General features: G+C 38.8%; 1 protein-coding gene across 3 annotated transcripts in view; it reads left to right on the top strand.

The window, feature by feature from the left end:
* FILIP1 (filamin A interacting protein 1) overlaps window positions 1-21,424 on the top strand; it is a 198,118-nt gene that overhangs the window by 75,439 nt on the left and 101,255 nt on the right. For all 3 annotated transcript variants that reach the window (XM_010372232.2, XM_010372231.2, XM_010372230.2), the window contains exon 2: window positions 76-357. In XM_010372232.2, the coding sequence (XP_010370534.1) occupies window positions 82-357 (276 nt within the window). In that variant the 5' untranslated portion in view covers window positions 76-81. The remainder of the gene's footprint in view (window positions 1-75; window positions 358-21,424) is intronic.

Here is a 21,424-nt window from a genome sequence, read left to right as displayed (position 1 = left end):
AGTCTCTAAGTATTTCGGCAAAAATAATTTTGATGGTGGTAAAGAACATCTTATCTTTTTTTTAATGTGTTGTAGGTGGGAATGAGATCTCGAAACCAAGGTGGTGAAAGTTCGTCTGATGGGCATGTCTCCTCTCCCAAGCCCTCCATCATCGGCAATGCTGGTGAAAAAAGTCTCTCAGAAGATGCCAAAAAGAAGAAGAAATCAAATAGGAAGGAGGATGATGTCATGGCCTCAGGAACTGTCAAACGACACCTAAAAACATCTGGAGAAAGTGAACGAAAGACTAAGAAATCCCTGGAGTTATCCAAAGAAGACCTCATTCAACTACTCAGTATAATGGAAGGAGAGTTGCAGGTAGAGTCAAACTTTCCCAACTATTGTGTCTTTGGTTTCTAAGCTATAAAACAAGAGAATGTAAATCTGTTCTTCTCTCTGAATAATGAACTTTATGGGGAAAGGAAATATGTTTCCCTTATTTCTAAATCCCTAGTGCCTGGCACAAGTTTGCACTCAATAAATATTTGTTGAATGAATGCTAAATGAAAAAGTGCTGATTCTAACTTCAAACTTCTCTAGAAGCAGGAAATTTCTTCATTATATGATTTTGGTAATGATTTCATACAGATTCTTTTGGTCAGTAGGCAATCAATTAGGTTATCTAATTTAGACATTGACAGTGACTGAAAAATGTAGAAATGCAGTGATTATTAAAATGGAGAGTTCGGGTCAATTGTTACTTTTGCTTTTTTCTAGGAGGTAGAGTGAAAGAGAGGAGGAGAATTAGAGGCAAATAAGGCTTTGTTTAAACCAGCCTTATTGCCCAGTCTTTTCTCTCTTTTTTTTAAACTTTCAGTCTCAATATTCTACAACATCATAGGAATTGAGATGCACAAAAATAAGCAGAGCATTGAATTCATTATGAAGAACCTAATAGTTTCCTAAACATTTTCAAATCTACCATCTCGTATGATCACAATAAAAATGTGGGTATCATCTGTATTTTATAAGTGAAGAATCAGAGTCCCAGAAGGATTGAAGGTTTGTCTAGATCTTATCTCAAGCTTCCTGATTCTTTGTCCTATGCTCTTTCCTCTGCCCACACCCACCAATCTTATTTAGTTGCCATGAGCCAGGTCCCTCCCTCCCATTAAGTCTATGTTTCTAGGGACCCAGGAGGCAGGCAGGAAGTCAGGATTCTTCTGAGTTTCTGAGCCCTGAACAATTGTATTTCTGGAAGTAGGGGAACAATATTTATTTTTTTTTGGAGAAGATGACTTAAAGAGTGGAGCTACTGTTTTCATTTTTGTTTTTATTAGTTTCTTAGCTTGCACGAGCCTTTGAAGGAATACTATTAGGTTGGTGCAAAACTAATTACTTTAACAATTGCATAAAATAAAATCCTTGTTGGCTTATGGGTGCTGTTAGCTTTAGAGAGGTAATTGGCAGCCTACTTTAAACTAGGGTGGGTCACTCTGTTCCTGTTATCATCTATGTGTGCATACAGATAAGGAAATCCCTGGGGTAAAGAAAAACAAACAACGTACAAAACTCAAGTTTAAACAAACAAACATGATTATGCTTACCAGTTTACAGACTGAGAAAAATCACATTGGCATTTCACAGCAAAAGATAAAATTTTCTAGAGCAGCCACTGTTACTAAAAATAGCTTCACCACTCCCAGAAATGTGGTTAATGTTTTTGTCTATTAACATTGGTTGTATACAGAGGCAGAATTACTTCACCTTTTAAGCTACCCCCAGCCAAAAGCTATTGACCTGAGTGAAAGGTATAATTTTTGCCTTAGAAACCTTCACAAAACAACATCATTAGTTCACTTTTCTCCATCCATAAAGGCTTTTGTGAAGCCAGTGGCTCTTGCAGACTCTAATTTCTGCATAATGCTATTATATCATGGTGAACTCTGGAAAGTGTTTAAGATTCATGTGGTTTTTATGTTCATAGTGGTGCTAGATGAGGTTTCAGATCCTAGCTATACAAAATATAAACTCACACCTCTGAAATATTAAAGAAATTAGTCAGACGGCTCCAAAGAAATGCATTTTGCTTTCCATTAATCTTTATAAATACAATATACCTACATTACATGATAGATAAATTCTTGAGCAGCTATCAGTAAGTAAAAAGTGCAAGATATCATTTATGTGGGAAACAGTGAAGAGAAGGATAAATGAAGGACCTGCTATTTTAAGGAATTCCCTGGTGAATTCATTTGCAAAGCAGATAATCTATTCCATATATATATGCACACACACATATACGAGTCCATATATATAAACATATGTCCTTGTAATTGCAGATTTAACTATGATAGATTTGTTTAAAATGAGTGTTCCTATATTTAGAGCTATAGATATATATTTTTGTAGCAGTAGACACTTGTGTTCTAGTAGCATTGTCATGTGGGGGTGTTGTAGCTAAGAGTGGGAGGGAATTAACATTAGCAAATGTGAGTGCACTGGTAAAAATGTAGAAGTTATCAGCCATAATACTGAATGGGCAAAAGCTGGAAGCATTCCCTTTGAAAACCGGCACAAGACAAGGATGCCCTCTCTCACCAGTCCTATTCAACATAGTATTAAAAGTTCTGGCCAGGGCAATCAGGCAAGAGAAAGAAATAAAGGTATTCAAATAGGAAGAGAGGAAGTCAAATTATCTCTGTTTGGAGATAACAAGATCATATATTTAGAAAACCCCATCATCTCAGCCCAAAAACTCCTTAAACTGATAAGCAACTTCAGCAAAGTCTCAGGATACAAAATCAATGTGCAAAAATCACAAGCATTTCAATACACCAATAATAGAGTGTCAAATCACAAGCAAACTCCCATTCACAATTGCTACAAAGATAATAAAATACCTAGGAATATATCTTACAAGAAATGTGAAGGACCTCTTCAAGGAGAACTACAAACCACTGCTCAAGGAATTAAGAGAGGACACAAACAAATGGAAAAACATTCCATGCTCATGGATAGGAAGAATCAATATCATGAAAATGGCCATACTGCCCAAGGTAATTTATAGATTCAATGCTGTTCCCATCAAACTACCACTGACTTTCTTCACAGAATTAGAAAAAACTACTTTAAATTCCATATGGAACCAAAAAAGAGCCCGTATAGCCAAGACAATCCTAAGCAAAAAGAACAAAGCTGGAGGCATCACGCTACCTGACTTCAAACTATACTACAAGCCTACAGGAACCAAAACATCATGGTACTGGTACCAAAAAAGACATATAGACAATGGAACAAAACAGATGCCTCAGAAATAGCACCACACATCTACAACCACCTGATCTTTGACAAACCTGACAAAAACAAGCAATGGGGAAAGGATTCTCTATTTAATAAATGGTGTTGGGAAAACGGGCTAACTATATGCAGAAAACTGAAACTGGACCCCTTCCTTACACCTTTTACAAATATTAACTCAAGATAGATTAAAGATTTAAACATAAGACCTAAAACCATAAAAACCCTAGAAGAAAACCTAGGCAATACCATTCAGGACATAGGCATGGGCAAAGACTTCATGACTAAAACACCAAAAGCAATGGCAACAAAAGCCAAAACTGACAAATGGGATCTAATTAAGCTAAAGAGCTTCTTCACAGCAAAAGAAACTATCATCAGCATGAACTGGCAACCTATAGAATGGGAGAAAATTTTTGCAATCTATCCATCTGACAAAGGGCTATTATCCAGAATCTACAAGGAACAAGTTTACAAGAAAAAAGCCAACAACCCCATTAAAAAGTGGGCAAAAGATATGAACAGACACTTTTCAAAAGAAGACATTTATGTGGCCAACAGACATATGATAAATAGCTCATCATCACTGGTCATTTGACAAATGCAAATCAAAACCATAATGAGATACCATCTCACACCAGTTAGAATGGCAATGATTAAAATATCAGGAAACAAAAGATGCTGGAGAGGATATGGAGAAATAGGAACACTCTTACACTATTGGTGGGAGTGTAAATTAGTTCAACCATTGTGGAAAACAATATGGTGATTCCTCAAGGATCTAGAGTCAGAAGTACCATTTGACCCAGCAATCCCATTACTGGGTATATACCTAAATGATTATAAATCATTCTACTATAAAGACACATGCACACATATGTTTATTGCAGCACTATTCACAATAGCAAAAAAATGGAACCAACAAAAATAGCAAACTTAGAACCAACCCAAATGCCATCAATGCTAGACTGGATAAAGAAAATGTGGCACATATACACCATGGAATACCAATGCAACCATATAAAAGAATGAGTTCACCTCCTTTGCAGGGACATGGATGAAGCTGGAAACCATCATTCTCAGCAAACTAACACAGGAACAGAAAACCAGACACCACATGTTCTCACTCATAAGTGAGAGTTGAACAACGAAAACATATGGGCACAGTGAGGGGAACATCACACACCCGGGCCTGTCAGAGGTTGGGGCGCAAGGGGAGGGATAGCATTAGGAGAAATACCTAATGTAGATGATGGGTTGATGACTGCAGGAAGCCACCATGGCGCTTATATACCTATGTAACAAACTTGCATGTTATGCACATATATCCTAGAACTTAAAGTATAATAATAAAAAAAAAATTCTCAAAAAAAAAAAAAAAGTGGAAGGTATGTGCAAGGTTTGCCAGACTAGAGATAAGAAAAAAAAAAAAATCTTTCTGAATGGCTGGTGCTGGGAGGAGAAGCAGAACTATGCCTTATGAAATAAGTTATTCTCAGCTTAGACCTATGGGTCATCTGGCTTGATATGTATGGAGCATTTAGTGAGTAGTCTCCCAGATCTCCAAAGACCACCTATTGCTCTCTCTTTATGGGGTGACTATATATGAGTCAGATGCCCTTACTCTGGAGGTGGTATTCTGAGGTTATGATTGCCTGATGGGTACTTCCGGCCTGCTACACAGACAAAATCAACTCACTGATAATGTGGTATTGCAGTAGAAAATGGTTTAACACAAGGCTGGCCAAGTGGAAGGACTGGAGTTACTACTCAGTCAGTCTCCCTGAGAACTCAGGGGCTAAGGTCTTATGGATAATTTGGTGGGCAAGGGGATAGGGAATAGGCGCTGCTGATTGGTTGGGGATGGAATTGTAGGGGTGTGGAAAACAGGTCTTGTGAGTTGAGTCCACTTCTGGGTGGAGGCCACAGGACCGGTTGAGTCAGGAGTCATGGGTCCAAGTGGGGTCAGTCAGTTGCCAGAATGCAAAAATCTGAAAAATATCTCAAAACACCAATCTTAAGTTCCACAATAGTGGTGTTATCTATAGGAGCAATTGGAGAAGTCACAAATCTTGTGATCTCTGGCCACATGACTCCTGAGCAGTAAGGCATTATAGAAACTATGCCTACATTCTAGCAGAATTCAGGCCCCTCCTATAATCCTAATTTCATGGTTTTTCATTAGTTATAGGTCCCTGAGCAAGGAAGGGGTTAGTTTTTAGGAGGGATTATTATCATCCTTGCTTCCAAGTTAAACTATAAACTAAATTCTTCCCATGGTTAGCTTGGCCTATACCCAGGAATGAGTGAGGTCACCCTGCTTGTGAGGCTAGAAGCAAGATAGAGTCAGCCATGCAAGAGTCCTCTCACTGTCATAATCTTTGCAAAGGAGGTTTCAAGCTTCCATAAAATATTAGAACTCTAAGACACCTTTAAGGTATCTTATCTACCTCACCTCCTTTATATTACAAATGTGAAACTCACATGCTAGTTTTGTGACTTGCCCAAGGTTGCACAGCAATATAGAGTTCTAGATCTAAATTTCATATCCTTCTATTGAATGTCCTTCCCATTATATCACTTACATTCTATGGAGGTTCAAGGGAAGTTGGGCTCCAGGACCTTCCATTTATTCTTGGCCTCCAGAGTTTCTTTAAAGTAGACTCACATTGTAAACTCAGAGGCTGAAGCTATTTTGTGAAAGGATGAAACTTTTCAGGTAAGAGAAATGTAAGGTTTTTTTTTACACCAGGGAGACAAAAATGGGATCTGAGCCTCAAAGTTTGGTACAACCTAGATGATGAGTAAAATGGCAGCAGGCAGGGGAGCCACAGGGCTATGTGAGCTGGCCACTGCATAACTCTGGGGGAGCTTCATATTCACTACTCTAAGGATGGTGTCTTCTGGAGTTGTGTAACAGTGCAGGCTTTGGCGGATCACATCTCCAGGTAGAAAGAAATAGGGTGACACACAAAGAAAACAGCTTATATTTTGGAGAGATAGGACTAAGATCAAGTCTGCCCATAGGAGGTATACCTTAAAAGTGACTTGAGAAATGGAGGAGTTGGAGGTTCCTTCAGGCTTGTCATGCAAGTTTTCTCCTTTACAGACTGCTTTTTGATCTCTCTCATTCTCTCCAACTCTATATCCAACATTTTGGACACTGTAGACAATTCTGTGTGTTTTCTGGTACACCAGTGCCCTGCCACTTTTAGTACCTGTTAAGTGATCTATAGAAAATTGTTGAGCCAATATTATAAACAGCATGACCTTTATTGTAGGCCTTGGCTCTTTGCAAAATGTGCACATTTGCTGTTTTGTTTGCCAATCTGGGTACCCCATGAACTCCTGAAGTGCACCTTTAATGGGTATATATTAGAAATGGAGTTACGTCTACTGGAGATTTTGCATTTTAGGGAGTCTTGTCTAGAACCGGTAATGTGACCCTTGTCTTGAAGAGGGACATTTTTCAGACTTTTCAAGCCACACCTCTGCAGATGCAGGCCTGTCATCTCAGCACAATGACTGGCCTGCATTGCCTGCATGAAGTAGCTGGGATAGTTTCCATTATTATACTTCTGTCAGTGACTGCTTCCAATACCAATTACTTTCTAATAAATTGGAACATTCTTATTCTCTGGGTGAAAAACCAGTTACATATTTCCCAGTTTAAACTGAAAGTAATAAAATAGTACCCCTGGCCCGTCATTTGGGCACCATGATTAATTTCCCCTTGTATTAGTCCCAAAATAGCACTTTAAAAAAGTGAGTAAACTTGGCTGTACTAAAAATAACAAAAGTTTGACAGAAATGGTACTCATATCAAAAAGCCATTACATAGAAGATCTGGCAAAAGGATATTCGTGTAGAATGATTCAAGAAAAAGGGACAAATTAATTCTTTTTTCTTTATGAAAAAATAGCCATTTTATATAATAAATTCCCTTGATATTTTTACTTGGGTACATTTTAGAGAAAAAGACCTAAATTTGCTTTCATCATTTTTCCTTTTGTTGTTATAGTTAGCTCCCTTCTGCCTGTGTATAAGGAGGCGCAGAGTAAACTAGATTACGCAGCTGGATACTGCACCACCATTCCATTCGGCATTGCTATTTTCCAGGCTAAGTCAGAGACAAAGTCATCGACACATTGAGAAATCTCTCTTCATTCTGAGTGAGTGGCAGAAGAGGTGTTGAATACTTCAAAAATAATTTATAAAGTAGATAATTTGTCTGTGGATTGTTAGAAGCTTCTTCTATTCCATATCTTCTTAACTCATAAACACATTCTTTTGGGGTTCCCAGCCATTTTTTAAAATATTGTTCCTTAGTTTCTCTTTTCCTCTTCATCACCTAATATAAGTGAGCCTCCTATCTGTGCTTCTTTCTTACCAAGAGAGTTCATTCATTCTTTGGGCTTTAATTAATAAATAATTAATTCAAAATAGGTTGATCTTACAATATTTAAGAAACACTGCTGAGACCAAGTGCGGTGGCTCACGCCTGTAATCCCAACACTTTGGGAGGTTAAAGAGGGCGGATCACAAGGTCAGGAGTTCGAGACCAGCGTGACCAACATGGTGAAACCCTGTCTCTACTAAAAATACAAAAATTAGCTGGGTGTGGTGGTGTGCACCCGTAATCCCAGCTACTCAGGAGGCTGAGGCAGGAGAATCGCTTGAACCGGGAGGCGGAGGTTGCAGTGAGCTGAGATTGTGCCACTGTACTCCAGCCTGCGTGACAGAGCAAGACTCCATCTCAAAAAAAAAAAAAAGAAACATTGCTATTTGAGAGCTTTGAGGAATGAAAAGACGAATAATCATAATACTTGTATTTGATGGGTTCCTACTATGTGCCAAGTGTGGTTTTAGTCACTAGATATTACAACAATCATGAAGAAAGAGCTCATGACTTGGTAGGATAGATGAATAGATAAGAATATACAGGAATGAGTATTGTATTGAGTAATTACAATATAAATTACAGGAGTACAAAGGAGGGAAAGATTATGAAAATATAGGAACTTCACTAAAAATTTGGACTTTGAAGAATTTGTGGGTTTTGGGCAGACGGAGATGAGCATAGGGGCCAAAATGGGCAGAATCAAACAGAGTGAGTGAAAAAGTCTTGGACCACGTTCATCATGTTCATCAGTGAATAGTCTGGCTTTAGTGTAGTAGTAGTATTTTGTGGAGGTAAAACGACACCTCCATTTAGAGACTACAAATAGGAGGTCCTCCTTTCCCACCAAAATAGTCAGAAAGTGTAAGGATTCCAGGGGAGTAGAGCGATGCAGAAGTCGGGGGAGTAAAGATGAAAGAGTATCAAGAAGAAAGGTTCAGTTACTCAAATCAGCAGAAAGGCCCCATCAGACAGGACTGAAGGACATTCTTTGGGTTTGTTAATTTGAAGTTCATTGGGAACATTTGTCAGAGCAGTTTTAGTGAGGTTAAGCCCATTTTCAGTGAGTTGAGAAGTTGTTAGATATGAGTTCTAAATTTCTTTTCAGAGAATCAGTATGTCAGTATGTTCAGTTCTTTGACTTCTACTTTTAAACTTAACTTCCTTGTAAAGCAACCTTTTTTGATTACCTGCTCCACCCTGACTCATTCCAATTACCTACTCCACCCTGACTCGTTCTGATTGTCCGCTCTGTCATAACCTCCAAACCACTCACCCCCGTCAGTCTCTTCAAATTAGCCAATCAGAATTAGTTTAGCCTGTGCTGTCTAACCCTAGCCAATAGGGGTTAGCAGCAGGGGCCATGTGTGTCAGGGAGAAGAACCCCTTCCCCTCCCTTTTCCAAGTGTCTGCTACCATTACTCCATCTGTAAGGGTGCACCCTTCTATAGAAGTAACTTGCCTTGCTGAGAATTAAAAAGAAAATTTTATATTCAAGTGCTATTTCTTTTGCAGCACCAAAACTTTATTTATAACAAGGTGAAGGGAAGTTAAGTAAATAATTTAGAAAAACTTTTTTACGTTTTTTTTTCTTCTTTTTTCTTTTTCTCTTTTGGTAATAGGTTTTCTGGGTTTTTTGTTTGTTTGCTTGTTGTTGTTATTGTGGTTTTACATAGCCAGAGAAGCCAATTTTCCCCCTTCTTTAGCTTAGTGTAAATTAATTGTGTGGCACAGAATAGGCCTTTAGGCCTACATTTGTTGGCTTCCTGATTTGAAATTACATGTTGCTTTTCTCTACTTTGAAGCTTTAAGTGAAGCATGGGATTATTAAAAAGTAAAAGGCCAAAACAGTGTGACTTGAATGCCAAGTCCTATGGGGAAACATGATGGAACTGAAAAGCTTTGGTAGTTGACTTTATTAGTGTTGACTCTGGGCCTCAGTTTACTCCCCATGTGTTCTAACGGGGATATTTCCTAACTTCTGGGGTTGTTGTCATTACTAAGCTTAGCCAATATAGATGTTATTTGGAGAAGTTTGAATGAACAAGGCGCAGAAAGAAGACAGTAGCTAGAGGGAAACTCAGGTCAACTGAGGGTTTTTAGTGATGAAAGACACTTTGCTGTGTTTACAGGTTAAGAGATTGCAGGACAAGAAAAAAGCAGAGTCAAAGATGTAGAAAAGAGAAAGAATTTTAGATGACAGCATCTTGGAGGATATAGGACGAGGTGAATCAAAAGTATGATTTTGGGTTGAACTTAGTTTTGGTCTTGAAAAGGAAGGAGACCCTTCCTCTGTGATGGAAGGAGGAAAGATGAGTGGGGCTAACATTTGCAACTGAGGGGTGGGCAGTTGAGGTAGATCCCCCTGAAGCCTCAGCTTTTTCATCAAGGAACAAAGTTATGGTCTGCTGAAAGTTAGTGGCGGTCCTGAGCATGATTGTGTACATGCTGAATCGTTACAGAGGGGAATGCTAAAGAAAGGTGATTATGTACAAATACAAGCACTAATGGGTGAAGTTTAGGATTCAGCAGGGAGAGACCATGCATTTACAGTGGCAGCAGTCTGTTTAGAAGCCTGCGTGTAAAGGGGGAGACATATTTTATAGCACTGGATCTAGGGTTGCAGTTGTCCAAGTCAGTGCAGTGAAAGGACAGTGTTATAAGAAAGTAGAATGTGTTGGTGAGACGGTGCCCAGCAGGAAGAGGTCTTGGGAGAAGTGAGCAGGCCAATGGCAGGACAGGCAAGAGAGGGCTGGAAAAACTGGAATTTGGGCTATTTGCATTTAGGGTTTCTGGTATGGCAGTGTTGTTTTGTTTTGTTTTTGGGGACAATCTTGCTATGTTGCTCATGCCATGGGCAGTGGCAGTGGCATTGGCACAGTCAGCTCACTGCAGCCTCCAACTCCTGGGCTCAAGTGATCCCCCCCACCTCAGCCTCTCAAGTGCCTAGGACTATAGGTGCATGCTATGTGGCACAGCTTTAACTAATGCAGGGTCTTGGGTGTGGTCCCGGGAGTGGAAGTGAAAGCAATTGGAATGAATGAGGTCAAGAAATGGTGAAGTTAGGACATTGGCTAAATCTTCCATTAAATATTGAAACCTCCTGGGATTATGGCAGGATTTGGAGTGGAGTGCAAGTCTGTGTCATCTAACAAATATGAGCGTTGGGGACCAGAAGGTCAGTAGATAACTGGATAACTGCTGCCAGACTACTTTTTCTGAAGTGTTTCTCTGATCATTTTATTCTGTTGCTTAGGAATTTACAAGAGGTCCCTACACCTTATCAGATAGAAGTCTAAATTGCTTAGACTGGTCTGAAAAATCTCCCTCTTAGCTATGAAACCTCATCTTTAGAGCTACTTAACATGACCATTCCTATCTAATCAGGCATCTCTACATTTTTTCCCCATACTCACACATACAATCTTAAAATACTTGCAAGACATAAATTGGGGCTCTCAAGAAATTCAGGATATGTGTTTATTTTTGTCCTATCCCATAGTTTTCTCCTGTACCAGTCAATACTTCTTTTTTCTTTCTTTCTTTTTTTTTTTTTTTTGTATTTGTTTGTTTGTTTGTTTTTGTGTGTGTGAGACAGGGTCTTGCTTTGTTGCCCAGGCTGGAGCACAGTGACATGATCACAGCTCACTGCAGCCTCAATCTCCTGGACTCAAGGGATCCTCTTGCCTCTATATAGCTGGGACTGTAGGCGTGCACCACCACACTTGGCTAATTTTTTTGAATTTTTGTAGAGATGGGGTCTCACTATGTTGCCCAGGCTGGTCTTGAACTCCTAAGTTCAAATAATCCTCCCATCTCAGCCTCCCAAAGTGCTAGGATTATAGGCATGAACAATTACACTTGGCCCTATTCAATATTTCTTTAGGGGCCACTGAAGGCTTACCTCCTCAGTGAAGCATTTCCTAATGACTTGCTCCCCGATGCTTATCTTTCTCCTGCCATGAAATCTTACATTGATCCTTCATGAAGTGAACCATAGCACTTCATACCCCCACATTTCCTAAGTATTTTATGTACTTACACCTTGTTGCCCAAAAAAACTTCCTGGGAGAAGCTGTGTCTTCTGCATCTTTCACGTGCCTCATTTTATCTAGAGAAGGGTTAGGCATATCATTGTTAGTCTATTAGAAACTGGTGATTAATCTTGAAATGTTCTAATATTTATACACCCTATGAGACAGTCATAAGATTAATATTTTTAACGTCTGCAAAACACTCTGAATTATATAGGAAAAGTATAAGTATCATAATACATAATGTTATTATTGAATTAACAGTAATGGTCATAAATATATACAATGATATTCCTACTACAATACTATGATTCTACTTTTTTGTCATCTTTAACAAGAGATGTCATAACTCCATTGGGAATGGTGATAATCAGTTCAGATGGAATTACTTGTGCAACCAAGAACAATAGGCTTATCCTTCAGGGGTACCATTTATCACTTTTTTCTTTAAAAATGGCTTTTCTTTTTCTAAATGAGTTCCATTTGTCACATGGGAAGGCCTCCAGTAGAGTCCCTGTGCTTCTGAAGCATAAGGCTTTTAGTTACTCTCTATGCCTTTTTAAATTGATGACTCACCTGCACTTAATATGCTCCATCTTTAGAATCTCAGGCTGAGGTCACCCTGAGTGAGGCTGCCCAGTGAAACCTCACACCATCAAAATGGTAAGCGTGCTGAGAATGGCATGTCTCTGCTACGTTTAGGAGGCAACAGAGAGACAGGTTGCTTTCTGATTAAAATCAGGACCAGATCTGATTATTTGTTGAATATGATGCTTCAGAATCTCATGTGTCCAGTAGTATTGTTCGTATTTTGGCAAAGAGCTTTGTTGTCTGAGTTTCATTGTTTCAGGCAGAATACTTTTAGGGCTCCTAATAGAATCAGAAAGTTGGCTTTCCTGCAGTGAGAATAATGTCCTCATTGGTGTTGTAGGGGAGAACTTTAGTTTTATTGAGAAACATAAAAAAAGACATATTAATAAAGAAAATCTCTCATAAATCCTTTTATTATTTTACAGGAATCTGGTCATGGGAAGATACCACATAAGGGTAATATGTGAAAGATGGAGATTTCCCCCTAAATGGCTGCAGCCTGCATTTTCCTCAGTGAAAATGGTCTTTATTTAGTAAACTAAATTATATATAAATATTACAACTTACCTGTACAAATATTTCCCAATTATTTGGGGATGTTCTCTTTTTACATGAAGCATTTTCAAGTAAAATTAGTTTGTACAGATAACTGGTATGAGAAATGTATGTTAAGCGGAGTAGGACTTCGGCATGATGAATTTGTGATTCCAGAAGGACTTCCAGTAGAGATGTCATGTAGAACACTGCCAAATTTGAAGCTCAGGAGGGATAAGGTCTAGACCTGTGCTGTACAATGGAACTTTATTTGAAGAAAGAAATGTTTTATATATGCCTTGTCCTATAGGGTAGCCATTAGCCACATGTGGTTTGCAAACTCTTGAAATGTAGCTAATAAGGCTGAGGAACTAAATTGTAAATTTTATTTAATGTTAATTAAATTTAAGTCACTACATGTGGCTAGTGGCTATTGTATTGATCAGCATGGATACAGAAAAACAAACAAGGTACTAATCTGAAGAGACCATGGTTGAAGCAAAGGGATAAGAGAGTAAAAGGAAAAATTAACACCAAGGAGATTCCCTTAGAAATTATCTATGGTTAAGGGTGGTAAGAGAAAAAAGAACTGGCCAAAGGAAAAAAAAAAAAAAAAAAAAAAAGGCATGGTTAAAGAGAAAGGAAGGCCATCTGAATGAAGATGTGTCATGGATGCAAGAGAGGGAGAGAATTTCAGGAAGACATAGTTCTCAATGCTGCCACAAAGCTGGAGAATGAAAACTGACAACAGGCTGTTTATTGAGCTGGCAATTAGAAGGTGTGTTTTCCAAGGAACAGTGAGGGTTGATACCAGACTACTGGTGTCCAGAAGTGCTTGGGCAAACTTCACTTTTGACAAGTTTGTGGATAGATGGTAGGGCTATATCTAAGGGAATAGTAGGGATGGGGAAAGGTTTTTTGTTTTGTTCAGATTTTTTTTTTGAAAGAGGACACTTAAACACTTTATAGATGTTAAATACAAACTTCTTTCCTAATTTCCAGTCCTACCCTTGCTCTCTTTGTCTTCCACAGATGCTTTGATGTAGAAGTATTTTACCTATAAGATTAAGATCATCTCAACTTCCTTCCACAGCAAAAATACTCTGCTCTTCAAAAAATAGAAATAATGAAAGTACATTTGCAAGTCCATGGTTCTATGAGGATCAGCTCATTTATGAGGAAAGTCAGCTATAAACCAAGATTTTGCAGGTTCCTCAGCAGATGAAGGAAACCGTCTCACAGACTCAAAACACATATTTGCACCAATGAAAGTGAGTGATCCTTGAAGAGTGGAAGGAAAAGGATCTTAACATTACTGTTTTTGAGCTTTAAATGGCTCTGCCCTGAGATGGGATGTTATAATTCCTGCCAACTTGGAATTTTGTATACGTATACATTCCTGTCAACACAGTACATTATCAGTTGTTTTACCAATTTAGTGCTGTAATTCCTTTGCCAATCTGATAGGTGAAATGGGTATTTTCCAGTAGTTTTAATTTACATTTATCTTATGAGTGAGGCTAAACATCTTTTCAAATGTTGTTAGAGATATTTGTATTTCCTTTTCTGTGACTAGTCTGTTCTTATCTTTGCCTGTTTTTCCATTGACTTATTAGTCTTTTATTGATTAATGATCACTTTTTATATAACAAAGAAATTAATTCTCTTTGATATAAGCTGTCAATCAAATATTTTTTCCTATCTCATTATTTTTATTTTGACTTAACTTTTGGCACTTTTTGTTATGCAGAATTTGTTATTACTATTATTACCCAGACATCAATCTTTTGTTTTATGGCTTCTGATGTGGATTAAAATTAGAGAGGCCTTCCCATTCTTAGATTATGCAAAATTTCTTTCGAATTTTCTTCTAGTACTTTTTTCCCCCAAGTTTTCTTATTTAAATATTTAACCCATCTGAAATTCATCTTAAAGTGAACTACTTTACTTTTTTTGTGGGTGGCTGTTAATAGCAGTCAGGGTCTAGTCAGGAAAACAGAAAGTGCACTAGATATTTCAAACAGAAAGGAGTTAAAGGGATTTGGTCACACAGATGTTAGAAGCCTAAAAGAGTAAAAGGAGAATGCTGAAGTAATCAGAGATGGTAACTGCAAGAAGCAGCTATCACCTCTAGGGCTGAGGAAACAAAGGGAAGACATAAGATGACTAGTGCATAGGACTACAGAGGAGGAATCCCTCTGTGGAGGGCTTACTGCCCAGCCTCTGCTAGTACCTCTGAGGGAGCTTGATGAGACTAGTTGTGGGAGGCCTGAAGAATCAAGAGCCACAGCTAACTGCTACTACTGGAGCAACACTGTCAGAAATAGGATAAAGTAGAAAGGAAATCTTTCTCCCCATCCCACCTTTTAACATTCCTCTACTCACTCCAATTAGCAGAACCCAACAGAAAGCAGCTAGTACAGGAACCTGGGAAATGTAATTTGCAGAATCTCAGATTTAGTATCACAGAATAGAATAGATATAAATGATATAAATGGTTTTATAACTGAGAGATAATGAGTAAACAACCATTAATTGAACAAGCTATTTTACCCTATAATTTGAAATGTCACTTTTATCCTATAATATTATCCTATAATATTTAAATCTACTTCTGGGTTTTCTAGTTTACTCCAAAGATTTATCTACCTATTCCATGCTCTAGTACCATAGTTTTAATTATTGTTGTAGCATAATATGTTTTTATGTATGGAAAGGCCAGTCCTTTCTCATTATGCTTTTCTGAATTTTCCCAAATATTCTTTTTTACTTTTTAAAAACTTGTTTTTTTACTTAAAAGATATTTAAAGGAATTTTAAAAATAAGAGCCAATTTTAGGAAAATTATATTTGTTTACTTTTGGCTATTGTTTCATTATGGTAACACGAATCTTCATATATTAGGTACTTAATAAATGTATGTGAATAACTTTATTAACATTTAAAAATGTCATTATGTCTTTTAAAAAAATTCCATCTCTATGTACTTAAAAACAGTTTTAGTTTTATTATGTTGACAGTGATTGGGTTAAACAGAGAAAGTGGAGGGATCCTTTCCTTCGTCAGCAGTTCTTTATTTACTTCCCTGTTTCTGAGTCAATGTGAACCTCTAGAAAGAAAGAGGGACCAAACTAGGTAGCTTTGTGTAATCCAGACAAGAGATAATGGTGACTTGGATTAGGGCAGTGTATTAGTCTGTTTTCATGCTGCTGATAAAGACATACCTGAGACTGGGCAATTTACAAAAGAAAGAGATTTAATGGGACTTACAGTTCCACATGGCTGGAGAGGCCTCACGATCATGGCAGAAGGCAAGGAGGAGCAAGTCACATCTTACATGGATGGCAGCAGGCAAAGAGAGAGCTTGTGGAGAGAATCTCGTGTTTTTAAAACCATCAGATCTCGTGAGACCCATTCACTATCAACTTTTCGCACCTTGACATTGTTCAAAGTGCCTAGTGCAACCTTTAACCTCTTCTTTATTCTCTTCTCTCTTCTGAACAGTTTCAGGGACACTCTTGAAAGTCACTGGGCTAATACTTATAGATACAGAATGGCCCCTTCTTAGGTTCTTCCTTCCTCTTGATCTTCCCTCCTTTTGGCCTCACTGATCCTCAGGAGACCTCTCCTAGTGTAGTGGTGATGGAGGGTTTATTCTGAAGCTCATGTGACCTGCAGTATCTTTAGGTTTGCAGGTGAGGTTACAAATGCAGACAAGGTAGTGGAATATGTTTCTTTGCAAAACTAACTGGCCCAACTGGGATTTAAAACGACCTCATAAGTACTACGTCAACCTGTCACAGACTGGCTTCAAAACAATGAAGGGATCAAAGTGACTCATATCACATGGCTGTCAACAGAGAAATATTTTTTCCAAACTCTGTATTTAAGAGAGAAAGCAGGGTACTGATGAAAATTGTTGGAATTCTTTCACTGTGAGAGTGCATAATCAAAAGAGGACATCACTTTGATGAAATAAGAACACTGTACCTTGAATCTTTTCAGTTAACATGTAATCCTATCTGTGGATGTAGTCTCGTGCTTCAAAAATGTATATATTTGTATTGGCAGGAAAGGACCTCTATGGACCTTTCCAAACAGCAGCCATTAATCTCTAGAATACTTACTCTGATGTTAAACATTTCCTCATCAACAGCCTGAAAATAAACATGAAACAATGTGCACAAATTTTAGCAGCCTCTGGGCCATCCCTTTGCCCATTCACTATCCTGAGAACAGCATGGGAAAGATTTGCCCCCATGATTCAACCATCTCTCACTGGATCCCTCCCACAACACATGGGAATTTTGGGAGCTGCAAGATGAGATTTGGGTGGGGACACAGAGCAAAACCGTATCAGCCAATAACAGTGCTGGTGGGGCGAAAGTGCTAAGATTTTGTATAAATTGTGTAGGAGAGCTCATTGTATTTGTTGGCAGGTTGAATGTGGGATATGTGAGAAAGAGATTTGCTAAGCCTGACTCCAAGGTTGTTTGCCTGAGCAAATGGGAAATGGGTTGTCATTTACTGAGATGGAGAAGACTACAGGTGGAGAGCAGACAAGTGGAAACCAGAAATATAGTTTTGCCCAGGAAGTTTCAGATGCTTAGACAAGTGGAAACCAGAAATATAGTTTTGCCCAGGAAGTTTCAGATGCTTAGACAAGTGGAAACCAGAAATACAGTTTTGCACAGGAAGTTTCAGATTTGAATCTGAAACTCTGGCATTTGAATATGAGTCTAGAGTTTAGGGAAGAGGTCTAGGGTGGAGTGATCAATTTGGAAGTCACATGTATATAGATTCTATTTAAAGCCCTTGAAATCTAGTAAAATCATGAAGAAAGCAAATTTAGATAGAAAAGATAAGAGGTCCAAGGACTAAGCCCTGGGAAATTCCAGCACTGAGAGACTGGGAGGATGAGGAGGACTCAGCAATAAAGAATGAGAATGAACAGTTTGAGAGGAAAGAGGAAAATCAGCAAGTAGGATATCTTGGAGTAAAAGTGGAAAATTTTTCAAGGCAGAAAGAAAGATTCAAAGTGTCAGATGCTGCTGATGTATCAAGAAAAATGAGGAGTGAGAGTTGATCATTGAATTCAGCAATAGACAGATCATGATTTGCCTTCATAAAAGAGTTTCAGTGGAGTACTAGAAGCAGAAGCCTGGTTGGAATGGGCTCAGAGAAATCCCACTCACTTGGGAGGAGAGAATATTGGAGACAGTATGTATAGGCAATTCTTTCAGTGAGTTTTATTGTATAGGAAAGGAAAGAAATGAAGTGGGATCTCCAGGGGAAGTAGAGTCAAGGGAGGATCTTGTTCTGATGGAAGAAATAACTATTTTCTGTGCTAACGAGAATGAGCTAATATGGAGGGAAACATTAACAAAAGGTAAAAGGCTGGAGCAATGTCCTAGCTAGTCAAAAGAGGATGGGATTTAGTGAATGAAGTAAGAAGTTTGTGTTAATTAGAAGCACTATCAGTTTACTTCTAGTAATAGGGGAGAAGGTCACATATACCAGCAAAGATGCAGTAGGTGTATGAAAGTGATAGGAGATTGTGGAAATTCTTCCCAAATTGTTTCAATTTTCTTGGTGAGTCAGGGAGCAATAGGGTAGATGTGTGATTTGATAAGGCTAGAGAAGTTATGAAATAGTGTATGAGAGTGGACCAAAGGAATATAGTGTGATTTCTTGACAGAATTAACAGCCCAGTTAAAGTTAGTGACCATGAATTTGAAATGAGATCAGTTGGCATGAGTTTTTCTCTGGGGAGAGAGATTTAACCAAGGCTGTAATTTGACCAAGAGAGTACAATCACGTGAGAGAATGGGCATGACATTAAGGGTGTATGCAATTGAAATTTAAGCTGAATGAGAAGGAAAATGAGTGCATGGAAGGAGAAGGGTGAAGGCCAATCAGAAGATGACAAAAATCAATGAAGTATAATGTGCTGCCATCAAAGCACTGTTGGATTTTGAGCTCTAGAGGGAATAAGCTGGAAATATAGAAGATGATGCTGGAGAGTTGAAATTACAGATAGTTGTAATTTTTTATAATAATGGCAAAAACTAGGGTATGACCATACAAGTGAGGGCTGAGGTAGTATGAAGGACAGAATTATGAGAGCAGAGAAGTTCAGGGAACTGGGAAGTCAGAACATCAGAAATATCATCTAAGAGGATATGGAAATCACCAAAAAACTGGCAAAAGTAGTACTAGAATAACAGCAATCCAGAGGCAAAAATCTTCAAAGAAGGAAGGAAAATGAATGACCTGGGGGTATTGAATGGCCCATGATATTGATATAGTTTGGTTGTGAGTGCCTGCCCAAATCTTAGGTTGAAATGTAATCCCCAGTGTTGGACATAGGGTCTGGTGAAAGGTGATTGAATCATGGAGATGGATTTTTTATGAATGGTTTAGCACCACTCCCCTTGGTACTGTCCTCATGATAGTGAGTTCTTGTAAGATCTGGTCATTTAAAGTGTGGGGCTGGGCGCGGTGGCTCACGCTTGTAATCCCAGCACTTTGGGAGGCCGAGGCAGGTGGATCACCTGAGGTCGAGAGTTCAAGACCAGCCTGACCAACATGGAGAAACCCCGTCTCTACTAAAAATACAAAATTAGCTGGGGTGGTGGCACATGCCTGTAATCCCAGCTACTCGGGAGGCTGAGGCAGGAGAATCGCTTGAACGCGGGAGGCGGAGGTTGCAGTGAGCTGAGATCACGCCATTGCAATCCAGCCTGGGCCAAAAGAGCAAAACTCTGTCTCAAAAAAAAAAAAAAAAAAAAAGTGTGGGGTACCTTTTGCCTTGCTGTCTTGCTCCTGCTTTTGTCATGTGACATGCCTGCTCCCTCTTTGCCTTCTGCCATGATTGGAAGCCTCCTGAGGTCTCCCCAGAAGCAGATGCCACCATGCTTCCTGTACAGCCTATGGAACCATGAGCCAATTAAACCTCTTTTCTTATAAATTACCCAGTCTCAGGTATTTCTTTTTTTTTTGTCTTTTTTTTTTTTTTTTCCTTTTTGTGGAGAACGGGGTCTCGCTGTATTACCCAGGCAGGTCTCGAACTCCTGGGCTCAAGCTATCCTCCCGCCTCTGCCTCCCTGAGAGCTGGGATTACAGGCGTGAGCCACCGCGCCTGGCAGGTATTTCTTTACATTAATAGAAATGCAAGAATGGACTAGTACCGCTATTAACAGAAAGGATATAATTAATATTGTCTGATGACATGAGAGTAAAAGCTAGTATATTTTAGGAAGCAGGGAGAGAGAATTATTTGGAAGCAGTGATGATGATCAAGGAGGAAAATCTGCCCCACATCCAGGCCCATTGGTACAAGAAGAGTGGGATAGAAACTATCTGCTTCTGAGTTGTTGGACAAGTAATGTCCTCAGGAGAGAGCCAGTGTTCCTTTAGAGAAGTAGTTCTCAAACTTGACCACAGATGCACAGACCGTATCCCAGACTAATTAAATAACCACCTCTGGAGGTAGGAGCCATAGACCTATATTTTGTTTGTTTGTTTGTTTGTTTGTTTTAAGCTTTGGATGATTCTAAAGTGCAGCCAAATTTGAGAATAACTACCTTAGAGCAAGGAGGTGAAGGGAACATTCTCAGAAGAGTTTGTGAACTGAGGAGAGTTTACTTGTGGTTGAATGTGAGTTTCAGAGAGCACAGTGGAAGAGTCTCAGGAGATGGGGATAGGAGATATAAGATTAGAAAAAATGATAGCAAAATAGATAGACCGCTAGCCAGACTAATAAAGAAGAAAAGAGAGAAGAATCAAGTAGACACAATAAAAAATGATAAGGGCGAGATCACCACTGATCCCACGGAAATACAAACTACCATCAGAGAATACTATAAAAGCCTCTATGCAAATAAAGTAGAAAATCTAGAAGAAATGGGTAAATTCCTGGACACATACACCCTCCTAAGACTAAACCAGGAAGAATTCAAATCCCTGAATAGACCAATAGCAAGTTCTGAAATGTAGGCAATAATTAATAGCTTACCAACAAAAAAAAGCCCAGGACCAGATGGATTCACAACTGAATTCCACCAGAGGTACAAAGAGGAGCTGGTACCATTCCTTCTGAAACCATTCCAATCAATAGAAAAAGAGGGACTGCTTCCTAACTCGTTTTATGAGGCCACCAGCATTCTGATAACAAAACCTGGCAGAGACACAACAGAAAAAGAACATTTCAGGCCAACATCCCTGATGAAGATTGATGCGAAAATACTTGATAAAATACTGGCAGACCGAATCCAGCAGCACATCAAAAAGCTTATCCACCATGATCAAGTCGGCTTCATCCCTGGGATGCAAGGCTGGTTCAACATATGCAAATAAATAAATGTAATCCATCACATAAACAGAACCAATGATGAACACCACATGATTATCTCAATAGATGCAGAAAAGGCCTTCAATAAATTTCAACAGCACTTCGTGCTAAAAACTCTCAATAAACTAGGTATTGATGGAACATATCTCAAAATAATAAGAGCCGTTTATGACAAACCCACAGCCAATATCATACTGAATAGGCAAAAGCTGGATGCATTCCCTTTGAAAACCGG

Source organism: Rhinopithecus roxellana, chromosome 4 (assembly GCF_007565055.1).
Source record: "Rhinopithecus roxellana isolate Shanxi Qingling chromosome 4, ASM756505v1, whole genome shotgun sequence".
In the NCBI taxonomy this organism is placed as follows: Eukaryota; Metazoa; Chordata; class Mammalia; order Primates; family Cercopithecidae; genus Rhinopithecus; species Rhinopithecus roxellana.
This window is presented reverse-complemented; position numbering and strand designations above follow the sequence as displayed.